Source organism: Capsella rubella, unplaced genomic scaffold (genome assembly GCF_000375325.1).
Source record: "Capsella rubella cultivar Monte Gargano unplaced genomic scaffold, Caprub1_0 scaffold_5, whole genome shotgun sequence".
Taxonomy (NCBI): domain Eukaryota; kingdom Viridiplantae; phylum Streptophyta; class Magnoliopsida; order Brassicales; family Brassicaceae; genus Capsella; species Capsella rubella.
In genome coordinates this window covers 5,583,450-5,601,042 of record NW_006238919.1, presented here as the reverse complement: position 1 = coordinate 5,601,042, position 17,593 = coordinate 5,583,450, and the positions used below count along the sequence as shown (strand labels likewise).

Here is a 17,593-nt window from a genome sequence, read left to right as displayed (position 1 = left end):
TTTAGTACCATAAAGAAACTCCATTACTGTAGTAATAGCTACTCTAGTCTTCTCCCAACTCTGCTAATTTCCCTAAAAGCTAAGAGTTACAGTAACCAAAAAACTTAAGAGATTTGAATCCAACAACAGTGAAGGAGCTTGAAACCAAAATCGAATTCTCATAATCCCAAAATGCAACAACGAAAGAGTTTGAATCCAAAATAGAATTTTAGAAGAAGACTAACCAAAATTCGTGAAACCCACTTCGAGATAACAATATGAAGCTCAATTCGTGGCCAACAATGGCGGACAAAGAAGACAACAGATATGGATGAGTTTGTGTTTGTCTTCGGGATCGAACACAAGGGAAGACGAAGCAGCAATAGCGGACAATGGCCGACGAAGCAACAATGGTGGACGAAGCAGCAATGGGTTTCAATGGCAGCAGTAGAATCGATGTCGGAGTCGAGGGGAAGAAGAAGACAGATTTTTCACCGAATAGGTTTAGTTTGGTTTTTTGATAGAACGCTGTCGTTTCTATTGTCAGGTTTTAGCCCACTCTTAACATCCCTAAATATACCGTATACGACACAAGAAAGCATTGATGTAACACTTAAATTGGGCCTATTTGGGCTTATTTGTTTTGTATGTTTGGACTCTGATGTCCATGTAATTTTCCGATATGGAAATCTATATATGAGAGAGTTCTCTCCCTCTAAAGCCGTGCACATCAGCATTTTTCTAATTTTTGTTTCAAACCCAACAAATAATCTAAATCCATATATTTTGTTTATCATTCTATTGTCTTTTAACCCGTTATTTTGTAATTTAAGCCTCAATACTTTTATATCCAAATTGGGTTTATTTTATATAACATTAAAATGAACACATTTTTTAGCCCAATATAATATAAGCCTAAATAAGTTAATAGGTTCTTTTTTCTACGGATTTCTGTAGTTTCTACTTCAGTTTATCAGAATTCGGAAATTCAATCTTTTTTTCATTTAATAATCGTTCATGAGATTCTAACTTTTCAAATCTCCACGCCTAAGGTACTTAAATATGTAAGTTTATTCTAACATATATTAACAAAAGATAGGCGTTACATAATTTTAACATATAATTTCGTTTCATGGTAATAAATAAATAATTAAAAATAAAAATATGTAAAATAAATTAAATTAAAAATAGTAAAACCAATACTATGAGAATTTTATTAGTAATGATAAAGTCAAACTCTAAAAAACAACAAACTTTAAAATAATCATACTTTGGAATTTTAAATGTGGTAATGTGTTTTAAAATATATGTAAATTTTAAATGCATGGTAGAATAATACAAATTGTTCATAATTTTACTTTCAGAATTTTAAAGAGGAAAAATAAATAAATTTAAAGTGAAACATAAGTTCTAAATAAATATCACATATTTTTATTTATTATTAAATTTTAACTCAAAAAAAGATTACTAAACTCAATTTAAAATACTGTAAGACGAAAATATTTGAAAGGTCACACTTTATGCCGTGAAATTCAATTAAACATATAAAATTATTAAAACATTATTATCCATATTCTAAAATAATAAATAATTAATTATCACATTATACATGAGTTTTACAATAAAATATATAGAAAGTGATATGTAAGCCGTCAAGTGATATGTAATTTGTGTAGCATATCTCAAAAAGAAAGTTTACTTATTCTCAAGTAGTACTATAACTTTCTAACATAATCAAAAAGAAAAACAAGTTTAAAACTCATTATTTGAATCAAATGCTTTTAACACAAAATGGACTATTACTAAGGAAGAAATTGTTATGATATGTCTTAAAAATCAACTCACACTTCAATATATATTATATGAGAGTTAATAGAAGGCGGAAATAACTTGGATGTCGAGAGGTAACGAGTCCATCGTAGAAGATCACAAAAGAATTAGTAGTCAAAAGCGATTGAGTATAAATGAATATAACTTAAAAAGATAATGATATGACTAAATTTTGAAATATTGGAGATATCATTTATTGTGTGAAATGAAGTGAGTTTTTTTAAAACTCATGACATACTACTAGATTCAAAGTCGGGCTTAACTGTTAAGATAAGATAGAAACATTCATAACTTGGTCGAGAGTTCTCTTTTACTACATTGCACTTTTTCTGATGGATAAAGCAAGTTTGATGATATCATAAATGTATCTTTACACTTAATTATGTATATCAGGCTCTGTAAATTGGTGTTATATATAGAACGGTGTTATATTTGTATCAACATCCAATCATAAAGGATATCTACAATTAGGATCATGAGCTCATCATCGATGCCATTTACTCTTCTCGCAAATCTTTTCAAGTAAACTTTGTTACCATATAATAATATTAAATCATTTTTTTTGTCAAGAAAACACTATCGACAACAATATACATATGTTGTATATCGCTTAAAAATTTTAGTTTAGTGTTTAATTATATAGCTTTTATCTTTTAAAATTTAAATGGTTATAGTTATGCTCAAAGATTAATATTGATAGAAGAAATTTTAAACTAAAATCCCGCGTAACGCGCGGGTTCACAATCTAGTAACAAAAATGGTTGACAAAAAAAAAAAAAAGCATTGATGTAACAATTAAATCTAAGAGTAGAGAGTAAATGTTCAATTTTTACTCTTCACACTCCATTCAACTTACAATCAAATCTAACAAACACCCACTACCAATTCATACCTTGAGATTAAGAATTTGAAATCAAAAGTAAAAAAACAGTTAGATTATTGGAGAAGAAGAGGAGGAATGGAACTTGAGAGAGAGAGGGACTACTGCAAAAGCAGATCTAGAAGAAGAGGTCCCTTTTAATGCAATTACCACAGAGGTCCTAACTACTTTGAAATCGATGTCGATATTAGCAGCTCGACGATCGCAACCGCCATTTTGCGGCTAGCTTTCGGGGACGTGACGAGCGTGACGATCAATATGGGATTCTTGGTAGAGGCACATACGGAGGATGAGCTTCCGGAGAAGTTAACCACGACGAAGAGGAGGATTGAGATTAAGGTCCAAATCGATGAGGGGATGAACCGAAGAAGAAGGAATATTATTAGATTTAGGTTTTAGTTCAAACAACGCCGTTTTGATTTTAACTTTTAATGGACTGTACATCTAATTTTGTAAAAGCCCGTTTATTAAACCGACGTAAACGGGGTTGTCCATTTATGTCTGATAAATTTTTAGCGGACATAGATATTAAATGGACTTAAAATTTTGTGAAGACCCGTTTATCGCCAACAAAAATATGTCTATGATAACATCTCTACTCACAACCAAACGAAATATTAAATTCTCATATAAAAAAAAGCAAATCAGATTTGTGTTACACACCGAATTTATAGTTGTGTTGTTGTAACCCAACACGATTGATCAATCTTGGCTATAACTACAAAAAAAAACACGAAATTACAATTTCTTCGAATCCGAGAACATCAAAATTTGGGTTTGGAGATTCTTGTTACGATGGTTAGAGATGAAAAATCTCTTTCTCCTCAAATTTCGCCATCGCTGATTCAGCTCCTGATTTCCCCAAAAGAAAGAGAAAACGAGAGACTTGCGACGAAAAGATAATCGTGAAAGAAAAACAAATTCCTTGTTTCCTAATTTTTTATGCATTGAAAATATGACACGTATGCGACTCTTAAATGTTCTAAAAATACCTAAATAAAAGCCGTTTCTTATGAATAAACAGAGTTTCATTTTTTCTCTTTTTTTCCCTAAGAACCCACTTAATCTCCTCCGTTGGAGATGAACTTAAACCCTTTACTTCAGTTTCGGTTTAAAACTCTTTGAGTAAATAGTATAAATACACAAACAAAATTAAGAAAATAAAAAAATTCAAGCTCATCTATTTTTGGATGGTTGCCAATCACTTTGTTGAAGCTCCTAGCCATATTTTTAAAAATATCTATTTCAAAACCCACTCGTTTTATCTTTACCTATTTTAATCGTTCATCCGATTAGTAACCAAACGAGCGATTAAATCTCCACCCATCCATGTGTTATCAATCAAAGCCATTATACATATTCAATATTATATAACTTAAGTAACATTAGTGACTTCTCCACTTATAATTAGCACTATAGAACTTGTGTATTATATTCATTCGCAAAACGTCAAATGCTTATACAATGCTTGCAAGTGAAAATAGACAAAGGTTTTAGCTACTAATAATTAACTTGAGAAATGTAAATAAGGTAGTATGATTTATTTTTATCATATTATCTTGGTCATTTTCTCAATAGGCACCTAGTAACAAAATAATAAATATTATTAGAAACTTAAATATTTAACATTTACTTGAGCCATTTAAAAAGAGGGAAACAAGTTAACATTTCCTTGAGTTTGGCTGCATATAGGAGTATATTAGATTCTCATATCATATTAATCCAATCTTTTATTTTTGGCTACAGTTATAAGAAAATGCATGCTCTCCAATTAATAGTATAGATTCTCCTTTCTTTTGTAAAATTTCTCGATTCGTTAATTATGATTTTTGAAATTTCCTATCTAGAGCTATGTCTATTATCCTAATTAATTATAATCGTTTTCTTTATTATAGTATAAGATTTCGTTTTGATAATCGTGTTTTATGACTAACGATTATATATGTTTAATTAAAGTTTATATCATTATAATCCTTTTTCGATACAATTTTAATTTTCTTGTTAGTTATTATTTTTAAACGTAACTTTGAAACCAAACTTTATATTATAAATTATTTCCAAAATTTTATTTAATATGATCAAAATAATAATTTCGAAAATAAAAAGATGATACTCTCGGCCTTTCTCCCTCCACATACATCCCTTTCTCTAGCTCATCATCATCTCCAGCCTCCAAGGTACTAAAGAATCTTTCTTCCTCATTTCTTGGAAAATTTTCGTTCTTTATTTCTCTGTTTTAGTTTCAATTCTTGCTACTTCATTCATCTAAAGATACTTCAATCTTTGTTTCTAGCTTAGTGTAATGAGATAATAGCTAACTTAACTTTTGTTTCGTAATGATATTAAAGAAAGTTACGAGTTACTGTAATGTCTCCAACAACAATGACAATGAACAATACTAATGACTTGTCAGAGAAGAAACCTTTCAGGATCTTTATAGGTTACGATGCACGAGAAGATCTTGCTTACAAAGTCTGTCATCACTCAATCACCAAAAGATCTTCAATACCTGTTGAGATCATACCAATAGTTCAACAAGATCTTAGAAAGAAAGGTTTGTATTGGAGAGAAACAGGTCAGCTAGAGAGCACTGAGTTCTCTTTCTCTCGTTTCTTGACTCCTCATTTATCAGATTACCAAGGTTGGGCTATGTTCATCGATTGCGATTTCCTCTACCTTGCTGATATTAAAGAACTCACTGATTTGATCAATGATGAATATGCAATCATGTGTGTTCAAAATGATTACACACCTAAGGAGACAAGTAAGATGGATGGCGCGGTTCAAACTGTTTACCCGAGGAAGAACTGGTCTTCTATGGTTCTTTACAATTGTGGACATCCTAAGAACAAGACCTTGACACCTGAAGTTGTTAATACTCAGACAGGTGCCTTTCTCCATAGGTTCCAGTGGCTTGAGGATGAAGATATTGGGTCTATTCCTTTTGTTTGGAACTTTCTTGAAGGGCACAATAGTGTTGTTGAGAATGATCCAACCACTCAGCCTAAGGCGGTTCATTATACTCGAGGAGGGCCTTGGTTTGATGCTTGCAAGGATTGCGAGTTTGCGGATCTTTGGCTTAATGAATTGGAAGAGTACAACAAAGAGAACAAGAAAGAAGGCGATAGCGCAAATTAGAAAAGAAAGAAGTAAGAAGAAGAAGAGGTATGTTACTATATATATGTTGTTACATTTTGGCTTTGTCTCCTTAGAATTGTGAGAGTTTTATTTCATTGAGTTCGTCAAATCATTCACAACAATAATACTAATAAGGTCATTATGGTATATAATAAGCTATTTGTTTGTTTGTTTGTTTACTTGTATTTGATTTTGGAATTGCTCTTAAATTAAGCAATCTGATGTTGTACATGTAAGTACCTTTGTACAACCTAAGTAATTAGGTTTTTATTAGTCTCTATTAAGATGAATTCTCATACATATATATTGACTTGACCGTTACCTACAACATGAATCATACGTTTTGACTAGATAGATATATAATACCTTGAGTTTGAATGAACAATTAGTAAAGTGTATTACATATAAACATTTTAACATTGTTGATCATTCTTGTGGTGCCAAATCATAGAGAAACACAATAATTTAATTTGTAATGAATTTTCACATGTCAACCTCACTATAAGGAGAAAGAGTAGTGAATAAAATTTTACCTCTTACTGGATTTGGGAAATGTAAGGTATGAACGTTAGAATCAATCCTACGAGCTGTACCAAGTTCAACACCAAGAACACCATCTCATCACCTGCGTGTGTAAGTGTTCAAAGAGAGATTAAAACACCGTCTTTTCGGATGAAATATTCGATGATGATCCGCGGGTTTTTCAACACGGCTATAATGTTTTTAAGTTAACATGAACTTGGTATTAGATTACGGGCTTCCAACTTAAAACTAATTGGCTATGAGTGGAGACTCATATATCTTATATACTAGTTATGATCCTACTCAATTTCCAATGTGAGATATTTATCGCTAATACTTGGGTGCCAAATTTTCACCTGGAAGGAAAGACGCGTCTTGTCTCTTTTGCGCCCATGAGAATCTGCAGAGTTAACAAAACAAAGGAGAAATGAGAATTAGCAAAATACAATAACAGTAGTTCAAGAAGAACAACGTTGAAGCTTGTATAATATATCTAGTACTTGTTACTAGTATTTGCAAGAATGTGAGTGTGTTTTTTTCTGCTATAGTGTTACATAAAGATATCGAAATTTCCAAGAATACTTACAAGGCACCTCCACCTGCAGGGCCAAATGATTTGAAAACAGACATTGCAGTCATAGAAATGCCATTAGCAGCACCTCTCTGATTCTGAGGCTGAGATGTCATACCAAAGAAAAATAAGCATAAGCCTCGGCAGATGAAGTCACCGATATCAAAACATCGATAGCTATAAAGGTAAAGAAAAGGGTGCACCAATACACAAGGCACAAGAACCATACCACAGCCTTGTTCAGCATTATAAACAGTCCAGTGACTAGAGAGATCTACACATATCACAGAAACTTATCTCAAATCTTGCTTATTGTTCAATAAGGAGATATTAAGCACAAAAAGCCTAAGGGTTATAACAAGAACTCACAGACAAAGCGTTTTTCAAGATAGATGCACAATTTATCACCAAATGTAGAGTCATCCCTGAAAGCAAAGCTATATAGGGGTAACAAGAAAGCAGCGGTATTAACAATACCTGAACATCACAATGTAAAAAAAATCAGCAAGACTCACTATAACAAACCAAAGAGCCATCATTCACAAATCAAGAAACTTCAACCACAGGTTTTACCGCGGAAAGGCGTATCAGCACAAGAAGTCCCATGGCCTTCTTTAACGGTGGGTATACTAGAAGTTGAAACAATAGAAGCCCAAGTCCTAAAAATATGGTAACTCAAATCATGAGGAACATCCAAGGGGAGATATGGATAGACAATAACAAACGAAAGAAACAGAGTTGTAAAACTATATACTAACATAGACCATGTAAGTTAAAGAAGATCTTGATATAGACCTGATATAGCTAAAACTTGGCCAACATCTTGGGATGAGAAACTCAATCCTCCATAGCTTCTATCACTAACTGCCCAGAGTGAGAAGATCTTGCAAAGGTATCAAGAAAAGGGTATACACATAAACAAAATTTCCTCTCAAAAACATAAAAACTTTACTGATACTCTCGACAGAGCACCAAAATTATCGATATCTTAAAGCCGTATACGAATGTTTGAAAGAGGAGAACCTATAAAACTAACTATGTCCTAGTAAAGAACCAACCAAAAAGCTACAATTTAAGATAATCAAATGAGTTTTTGGTAATAGAATTGTAACTATATATCTTACCTCTGAGTAAGCTATCTCTTGAAGGGAGAAAACACAATATACAATGATGATAGCCATCAATGGAAGATTCCTCAGAAGACTAGGCTTACTAATTATCTTCTGGTCATCAAGTCCTTCTCCTCTGCTTTCATCATCATTTAGTCTTCCGCGTGCAATTCCACAACGGGTATGTAGTGTTTCCTACATATAGTTATAAAGAGATTATAAGCCTATTGTTGTGAGTTAACATTTTCAGTCTTAGCTTCATTTATATCATAATATGGTTAAGTCATACAACACACTATAGCTCTGGAACTTCAAAAGAACTCATTTTATGATCACAGCATTGCAAAGACTTTATAACAAAGTACATTATCTTATTTATCATACTCACAGGAAGCCACCAGCAAGCAATGAAAACCCCAGTAGCATAGACTGATATAACTAAGCTCGGTAGAAAATATGGTAACCTGTTATAGCACAACATCAAGCACCTATTGAGGAAACTAATATTGCTAGCATTTTGGAAAATGGATGGAGAAAGAAATAGTAAATATACTACCTCCCAAAAATTGAACTCTGAGAAAATATATTTGGGTACTTCTCTGCAGGCTAAACAAAACATGAAAACAGAAACCAAGTCAGCTAAGCAGAACAGAAAAGTCGATTTTTCGATATGTTTACTAATCCGATTCTAGAGTCAAGTGTGTGTACCTGAGCAAGATAGCCTCCAATAGCAGGACCTAGTATCAATCCTATACCTCTCGATGTACTTACCTGAGAAAATACAAGATAAAGTAAAAATTGGCGGCAATAGCGATGTTTCGAAAAAAAACTAGATAAAAGCCTTACAACAGAAAGACTAAGAGCGTTATACTCTTCACTAACAACTTCTGAAGCATATGCCTGAAACATGGTAAAAGAACAATAGAATCCACCTTTAGTAAATGCAACATAGCAAACCGAAGAAACCTTACACTTACGATGATCCTTCAAAGGACTAAGACATACCCTTATAACTCCAAGTAAACAATTGAAACAGCCAAGAAGAAATCTAAAGGAAATTGCAAGCCAGAAACTTGTGCTTAGACCAAAGAGAGTATTGAATATGATCCTGAAAAGAATCAAACAGCTGATAAAGAAAAACTCTGCAAACAAGAAAAAAAATGAATAATCTAAACTCTGATGAATCTGTACACTGAGAAAGTCCCAATAAGAATAATCGGTTTGCGACCATATCGATCGGCTAACTTCCCCCAGAAGATAGATGTCAAAGCTCTTCCAATCATGAATGATGATCCTAACAAAGTTATCAAGAAACATCAAGAACATCAAGAAACATCAAGAAACATCAAGAATCTTCCAAGATTATTGATCAAGCAATAACAAATAGCCTAAGACTAGTACTCAAGAAACATCAAGAAAGCTTCCAAGATTAGTACTCAAGCAACAACAACAAATAGATTTAAGACAAGAATAAAAATTACCAACAAAACCAGCATAGAAACCAATATCTTCTTCTTGTTTAGCAATACCAAAGTCTCTGATCTGCCACAAACACATTTGTACATTACACAAACCAAACTAGTCCAAAAGAAACAATTTTGAAAGTGTTAAACTAAAAACTTACCATGAAATAAAGATATGGAAACAGAGAAGATATTGGTAAAGCTGAAATAACCCACACAAAAAAAAAAGTTATAGACATGAGTATGAATCACTTTGCAAGCAAGTGTTTGTAAAAATTCCTAAAAGTGAAATAATTGTTAACCAGTGCAAAGTGAGACAAGCCAGATGAAAGAGAGGTGTAAGTAAGGGATGCCTTGTTGCTGTTGCTTAGTTTGATCAATGATACAGCCAGGACAAGCTTCGTTCTTCTCTAACAGGTTGGTTCGTGAATCATCATCATCGGCCATGGTATTGGAACCACCGAGTCGGAGAAGTGTTATAATAATCCGGTGATTGATAACATTTTTCATGTAAATATGTTTTAGTAAAGTTTATATTCTTAAAGGGGTCAAGAAAAGCTGAAAAGATTCTAAAGAACCAAAATATCTTAGTGGGTGGATGTTGTTGTTTGTTTAATCCAAGTGGTACTGATACTACTAGTTTTGTTTTTTTTGTGGTCGTCTGGTAATATATATTATAGAAACAAGGAAGGATACAATGCGAAATACAGCGAAAGTTGGCGGAAGATAAAAATGTCTTCGGAATCTAAAGCCCAAACAAGAAAAATAAAGCGAAATCAAGAGAAAAAAACAACAAAACATAAGAGATAATCCGAAAGAAGAAGAACTCTTAAACTAAAAACAAAAGCAACAAGCCTAAAACCATACAAAACACACTAGTCTCAAAAAGCAAGAAAAGCTTTTCTTCTGAAGAACTTGTAGAAGAGATTTACCAAGGATGCCTACAGCCAATCCGATGATAACATCAACCACCTTCTATCAATGTGAGAGCCAATCTGTTAAAATCATAACCAAAGACTTCTTAACCCGGCTAGCAAGACTCGAATACGCTTGTAGATATGACGACGACAACTACAGTGTCCCATAACGTCTAGATAGATGTCTTTTAAGCGTAATCAGATCTAAATTGATCTGCAAAGCAAAGACAAGTAGCGAAGCCTAACCTCTCGAAAAAATCGAATTCAACCAAGCACGATAACTGATCAATAAAGCTATCAACCACAGCAAACCACAACAATGAGAAGAGCCAACTGCAAACAAAGAAGACTAGCATATCTTCAAACAAAACGAAGCTTTTGCTTAGAAACAAAACAAAACTAGTAGTAATACTAGTAGTTTACAAATGAGAAAATTTTATTTAATTTTTATAAAAATAATCATAATCACAAAACATTTCAATTAAATACTCACAAAAATGATATTAAAAAAAAATATACAAAGCCAATAAAAATTGACATATACCACTTTTCTATCTTAGTAAATATTTTTATTTAAAAGGTGAAATTGCCAAAAACAAATCATTGGAAGATGGAGATTTTTCAAAAACATATTGAAGATTTTTATGTTTTAAAAATAAAATGAGTAGACCTGATCAACAAGAGTGTTCAAAATCGGCTTAGCAGATTGACGAGTTTATCAGATCATGAAGGCGGATTATGCTACTACTGGTTTCAAACACATAATATTTAGTTCCAATTAAATTGAATAATTTCTTAATCAAATTGGAAAATATCAGTTTTCTTGATGCATTTGTTGTAGAATAGTTTTTTAGGAATATGATTTTACATCCATACAAAACAATTTGAAAAAATTCTTTAATGATTAATTGTTCACAATTAAACTTGATAAATCGTTTTTTCCATGAATTTTTTTTAAAATTGGCGCAAAATGAAGCTAGAATAGAAGAAGTAGAATATGTTCGATTAGTTTATAAAAGGAATCAATACATATCGGGTTGTAAAAATAAATTTTGAACCGAACCAAATTACCTTAATGACACAATTAATCTTAATGAAATCAGTTTGAAAGTGTTTTAGAGAAATGAGTTTTTGGAAAATCGGATAACAAAAAAAGAAAAAATTAGCACAAAATGTACTTCAAAAATGTATATATCGATGAAGATCTCCAAAACCGGTTTATTTGATCAATGTACATAACGCACAATGAGAGAAATAACTATAGCGACAATTAAAACGCACATAATTGCATCACAACACAAATCTCCATCCATCTCTTCTTTATGAGAGCAACCTCTTCTTGTTGTCCATTCAGCTCCACATGTATAGCAAAACGAGTAACCACATCTATACATATCAAACCAAATATATATATATATATGAACACATTACGAAGTACATAATCAGATTATTAGATATATTAATGCGATTTATAAGATAATTGTAGTGTGGTTACGAAACCTGCATGTTACATGGATGCATCCTTCTGAACGTTCGATCATGTGTTTGCATTTTCCACATTGACGCCACATCATCCGATTTGCTAGAAGATTTAGTTTTTTATCTTCTGTTGTAAGATTCGTACCCATTAATCTCTTGTACTCGTTGCATGACATGTTATCGTGCCATGGAACTTTGCAATTGATGCAAAATGGCATAGTACATTTGACACAACCTTGTTTGATAGATTTAGAAAGCTCGGTTTTCGACATTAAACTCGAGCAGTTAGTGTTCGGACAGTAAACTCTATCCGCCATAGGGACTGATTCCTCTTTGATCCTTTCTTCCCACATCTCTTGTAGTCTTGGTGTGATCACAAGACTCGCACAACTACTAAGAGTTAGCATAGACTCGCATTGATAATAAGGACATCGCGGTACACCTCCTTCGAGTAGCTTAACTTCTATATATCGTTTAACACATTTCTTGCAGAACCGATGACTGCATAAGAAACTTGAAAATATATCCTCAGCTTTGAAATTGTTATTGAAACAGATGCTGCAAGTCATAGACCTACGTATGCTGATTTCATAATCTATTGCTTCCATTGCAAGTTTAGTAACAAAACTGGCTTGATGATTCTGGTCAGTCACCAAAACAGGTATGACAGACTTAAGTTGTTGTCTGATGCGTTGCACATCATCCACTAACAAGGCTATATTATTTACCTCTGGTGCAGATCTTCCCATGACCTATATGTATTAAAAACAGGAATCAAATAATGTAATTTAATCATGTGTAACTTAACAGCCAAGTAAACACTTACCAATTCGAAAATTTGATCATGATCACAACAGATTGAGAGATGATTTATCCCCATACTCACGGCCTCGGTTAAACCGCGCTTCAATGCTATAAGCTCAGCCTCCAAATCTGTAATGCCCGAGCCATGAAGAGGTCCCTTCATCTGAAACAAGAGATTCTCGTCTTGGTCTAAAATTGCTACACCAAATCCCACCAATAACTCTGTCGTTTCCTTGCAAACCAAACCCTTGAAGTAAAGCATGTACATGTCGGAATCGGATGGTGAGGGTTTTAGGTCATGTGCTCGCTCAAGAGTGCCTTCTTCCTCTATAGCTTTGTTATGAGAGTTGTCTATGAAGATTCTACCATATCTATATTTTATTTATACTTGTGAGAAGAGGACATAATGTATAATTTAGTTAAAAATCAAGAACCTATTGAAAATCTAAACTTGAAAACGGAAAAAAAAAAACCTATAAACAACCCTGAACCCTATTAAAAATAGGAAAACTATATTAAGATACAAATATATACATATATATATTTTTTACTTTAGGTAATATGGATAATTAAATGATAATTATTATCATCGTCATATATATGTGTGTGTTGGGATCTTTAGTAATTTAATAGTAATTTTGTGTTGGGATTTTTTACTTTCAAGATTCTATCTTCTTCCATTAGTAATTTAATAGTAATTTTGAGTTTTGAATCTGTTCTTAATCATAGATTGTTTTTGTGGTTGGGATCTTTAGTATCCGTATGGGCCACGGTTGTTATTCTTGGTGGATTCGCTGTTAGTTTAGAGACTATGGACTTTTGGTTTGTTACTAATCTTCATTATGCTTTGACAATCTTCTACTCCCTAGTGCTCGTTGAGGCTCTTCTATTTCTCTTTCTTGTTGGAAAAGTTTATTGGGAATATATATATGTCTCGAGAGATTTGGCATAGGCTCGGTGACAAGATTCTTCTACGATGCCTAAATGGGAGCATAAATGACAGATTGAAGATGGATATGGTGTTTTTTGCCATGGAGCTTTTGGTGTCGAATACTCTTGATGAGCAGCTCACTGGAGTACAGATTCTTTGTATATTTTCAGCCAATCAAGACTATACGGCTGATACTCTACATAAGATTGGGATGGACATGAAGATCATAGAAAGTTTAGTAGAGATGTTGAATTATTGGAGAAACAAGAATCAAGAAGACGTGAGGGTTACATTACCTGGAGAGATTCTCTCAAGATCAGCAAGTAAGAAGCAAAACTCTCTGAGAGTTGTAGGCATCTTGGGAGCGATTGAGTCGATATCTTCTCTGTTAGAGAGCACGAGAGATTCTTATCAAGCCGCATATAATATATGGACGTTGAACAATCTTGGATTATTGATTTTGAAAAGGCTAGCTCACCATCATGATAACAGCAGTGAGAAGATTGGGAAAATAAAAAGGTTGATATCAAAGATCATTGACTTGACTTATACTGAGAAAAGGTTGCTGGAAAGAGGCAACCTGAACTGTAGAAGCTCGGAGCAGAGATCTTGATATTTCTTGCATTAGAAGAAGGTGAAACCGAGAAAATTGGCGATACTGGCGAGGTTCTAAAGGGACTTCTCTGCCTATTCTTGAACAAAGAGTTTTCAGAGAATCAAAGTGGTGTGAGACTGTGAGAGTCTCTGCTGGTGAGACTATATCTATATTGGCTCAAGAAAGTAAAAGCAATTGCCAACGGATCTTGAGATCAAATGTTCTTCAGGGACTCGTTGAGGCATCGAACAACCCATTGGTTCGGTAGAATACAGCTTCTGATCTGTTCAATAAACAATATAAGGATACTATTTCATCTGCAGGTGAAACAGTAAGTCCTCCTGTTCTTGATCCAGGAGAAAAACTGATAGATTCATGAACCAATGAACCATCATCAGTCATCACCATTCATCACTAATGACATCTCATGTCAATGCAGGTTCTTAAAGCAATACTGTCTAAAGGGAGCAAAACTCAAGAAGTTATGGTGGGATTAGCACCACATATTTTCAAGATAAATGAGTCCCCAAGAACAGAGATGGTTGTTTAAAGAAGCGAGAGTAAGCGAGGAAGAACTAGCCGAGGCACTAGTTAATATTCTCAAGAGGTATGAACAACCAAATCCAAAGGTTCCAAGAATCAGGAGGTTTGCAATAGAGCTAACCATCGCGATGATGAAAGCTAATTCTAAAACAATCAAGACTTTCCAAAACCTTGAGATGAAACATGAAATAGAGAATGTCTTCAAGACCACATCTGACCTTGAGAACTTTGACATATTCTCTGGCACAGTTGCTTTACCACGCCATGGCTCAAACATCAGTAAACTCATTGAAGAAGCAATTGAGTTATCACAAAGAGAGATTACAACCGATGAGAGTGAACTTACCTCAAAGAATGTATATTTTCTGTTTTAGCTTTGTGTTTCCTACCAACACAAAACAACTGATGTGACAAGCAAGAGTTTTATTTTGTCTTTATTGTATTGAACTATTGATATTATATATTTGTATTACGTGATGTTTAATTATTAGGCATTGCATAACTGAATATTATACATATAGCTAAATACTGCAAAATCCAAAACCAATTACACATATTTTAGAATGTATAACAACTCATTCAAGTTACAATCTACCAACACACCAATACACTCCCAAGTTACCATCTACCAATACAATAATACAACACTGCATGTTTCCTTCAGTCTTTGAAGCCTCTCATGTATTTTTAACATGAAACAAGGCACTATATAGATTTACAAACACTTGGTGCAGAGTTACTTACTTATATATATATGTTATAAATTGGTGCACAGTTCTTACAAGGTCATCTTCATTCTTCTTTTCATAGATTCTTCAAGTGCAATTGGTGTCGTAGCTCGCAAGACCTAGTAGTTCTGGTCCTTCCAATCTCAGGTTGTTCTCAAAGCTGTACCAATGGGTGGTTTTTGCGTTAGAGAACAAACTTGTGTTAAGGGAAATTGTTGGTTATGTAAGAAAAATAAAGAACTTACTTTTGCATAGGAATGTGTTCAAAAGGTCCTTCTACAGGGATTGTTCCACACAAATCATTGCTTGATACATCACTGCCAAAGAAACCATATTTATATCAAGTGGCACAATGATGAGCAAACAGAAGTGGTACAGTGCTGGAGTAACTGAACTTACACAACTTTGAGGCTCGAAACAGCGGATAGCTCTCTAGGAATTGGACCGGTCAATTGGTTTTCGTTAAGCCGCCTGTCATGTCGAGAAAGTTACTTTAGAAATTCATACCACAAAGAGAGAAAGGAAAAGAAAAAAAAAGACTAAACAAGTAACAACTACTTACTAATGTATGCAACAACTACTAATAACACAAAACTTACAAAAAGACGAGTGACTTCAATTTCCCCAAAGAAGACGGAATCTTCCCGGTGAGATTGTTGCTGTACAGATCCAAACTGATCAAACTCTTCAGATTCCCAAGTTCAGAAGGTATACTTCCTTGAATCTTGTTTTTGTAGAGTTCACTGTATCAATTAGTAGAGAACAAAAAAGTTAAACTTACACAATATATCTAAATACATGACCAATCACATAATGTGAACTTTTTTGCATTAGTACAAGTTAATTCTTCGGAAATAATCAAAAATGTTGAAAGAGAGTGGTGATTACATACAGATATTGTAAATGTTCAAGCTTCCCAAGTTCAGCTACAAGATGTCCAGATAAGTTTGAATTCCCCAAATCCCTGCCAACAACAAATGGAATCAATGTTAAATCTTCAGAACATCAAATGTGTAAATTATTGAACAGAGGAAGTGAAGTTAAACAAGAAAGTCATGTCATGTCATTACAATAATGATTCTGTAGCTACCACAAATGTCATGTCATTACTCATTATGAATCTTAAAGAATCCAATTCAAGAAACCACATCCAAAGACAAAACAGAGAGTAATGTTCTCAAATCAAATCAAGATTACAATTAAAGATTCTATTAAGATCCTTTAATGGTCAGATTCCACAAGAAATGAACTCAAGTATCATCGAATCATAAGGTGAGCTACAAAGATAGATAGAGAGAGAGAGAGGATCTTAATCTTACAATCGAGTGACTTGGCTGTGCTGATTACAAGTGACATGAAACCAAGTACAAGGATTAACAAGAGTTGGATCCCAGCTTTGAAGAACATGGTCTGGATCTGACAAGCTTTGGCGAAGCGAGTGAAGAGCGTCGCCTTCGGAATTTGATTCCGATAGACGAAGTAAAGCTAAGGTTAGGATCAGGGAAGCTGCAAAGAAGAGCTCCCGTCGACTGTTTCTCGCCACCATTACTTCGTTGCCGGAGACAAAAACTAGGGTTTGGTCGTGATCTTGACTTATTCAAACCCTTTTTACAAGTTGTTTCTTCTCTGGTCTGAAGGAAGAATAAAGAGAACTAAAACTAGGCTTTGGTCTGAATTGTACTTTATTTTTTCTACTTATTTTTAATTGAGTTTTAGTTCTGTCTTTTTTTGTTTTTGTTTTTATTCATTTTTAAAATAATCATTCTGAATTCTGATTTTCTCAGTGCTCAAATTTTTCAAAAAATTTTGAAATTTACTTGTGGGAAAAAACATATAAATAAGTAAAATTTAAGTTTGTAGTATTTTAAGAGAGTGGCATGTATTTTGATAGTTTAAATTCTTATATTACTTACTACCAATAAGAAAAATATTTTAAATATAGATAATATTGTATTGATTTAGATTTTTCATACTTAATGGTCAAATACGTTACTTTCTCTGGGTCAAAACAGAAGACTTTAACCAAGTTGTATGAGTAATTTTTTATTAACAACTATATCAGTCAGTTTTGGCGAATATTATCTACGGAATATTTATAAACAAT

General features: G+C 33.3%; 4 protein-coding genes and 1 pseudogene across 4 annotated transcripts; 2 read left to right on the top strand and 3 right to left on the bottom strand.

The window, feature by feature from the left end:
* The first annotated feature begins 5,071 nt into the window (after nt 1-5,071).
* On the top strand, nt 5,072-5,827 carry LOC17887368 (protein CDI). The gene has a single exon (XM_023783110.1). The coding sequence runs from the start codon at nt 5,072-5,074 to the stop codon at nt 5,825-5,827; it is 756 nt and encodes a 251-aa protein (XP_023638878.1).
* A 499-nt stretch (nt 5,828-6,326) lies between these two features.
* On the bottom strand, nt 6,327-9,967 carry LOC17885081 (probable peptide/nitrate transporter At3g43790). Its single transcript, XM_023782991.1, has 17 exons — nt 9,795-9,967; nt 9,654-9,694; nt 9,511-9,571; nt 9,221-9,323; nt 9,035-9,137; nt 8,876-8,929; nt 8,738-8,800; nt 8,586-8,635; nt 8,418-8,493; nt 8,045-8,224; nt 7,716-7,803; nt 7,494-7,579; nt 7,290-7,397; nt 7,150-7,194; nt 6,936-7,024; nt 6,706-6,749; nt 6,327-6,452 (listed from the first exon to the last, which is right to left on the bottom strand). Exons 1-17 carry the CDS (start codon nt 9,937-9,939, stop codon nt 6,364-6,366), a joined length of 1,425 nt encoding a protein of 474 aa, XP_023638759.1. The 5' UTR covers nt 9,940-9,967; the 3' UTR covers nt 6,327-6,363.
* A 1,652-nt stretch (nt 9,968-11,619) lies between these two features.
* LOC17884686 (probable E3 ubiquitin-protein ligase ARI10) lies at nt 11,620-13,373 on the bottom strand. Its single transcript, XM_023783109.1, has 5 exons — nt 13,350-13,373; nt 13,177-13,184; nt 12,715-13,063; nt 11,910-12,640; nt 11,620-11,795 (listed from the first exon to the last, which is right to left on the bottom strand). Exons 1-5 carry the CDS (start codon nt 13,371-13,373, stop codon nt 11,636-11,638), a joined length of 1,272 nt encoding a protein of 423 aa, XP_023638877.1. The 3' UTR covers nt 11,620-11,635.
* A 130-nt stretch (nt 13,374-13,503) lies between these two features.
* Nucleotides 13,504-15,135, top strand: LOC111830624 (annotated as a pseudogene).
* A 152-nt stretch (nt 15,136-15,287) lies between these two features.
* LOC17885865 (leucine-rich repeat protein 2) lies at nt 15,288-17,155 on the bottom strand. Its single transcript, XM_006291756.2, has 6 exons — nt 16,809-17,155; nt 16,382-16,453; nt 16,089-16,232; nt 15,889-15,960; nt 15,735-15,806; nt 15,288-15,649 (listed from the first exon to the last, which is right to left on the bottom strand). The coding sequence occupies exons 1-6, from the start codon at nt 17,033-17,035 to the stop codon at nt 15,577-15,579; spliced, it is 660 nt and encodes a 219-aa protein (XP_006291818.1). The 5' UTR covers nt 17,036-17,155; the 3' UTR covers nt 15,288-15,576.
* Nucleotides 17,156-17,593: the final 438 nt, after the last annotated feature.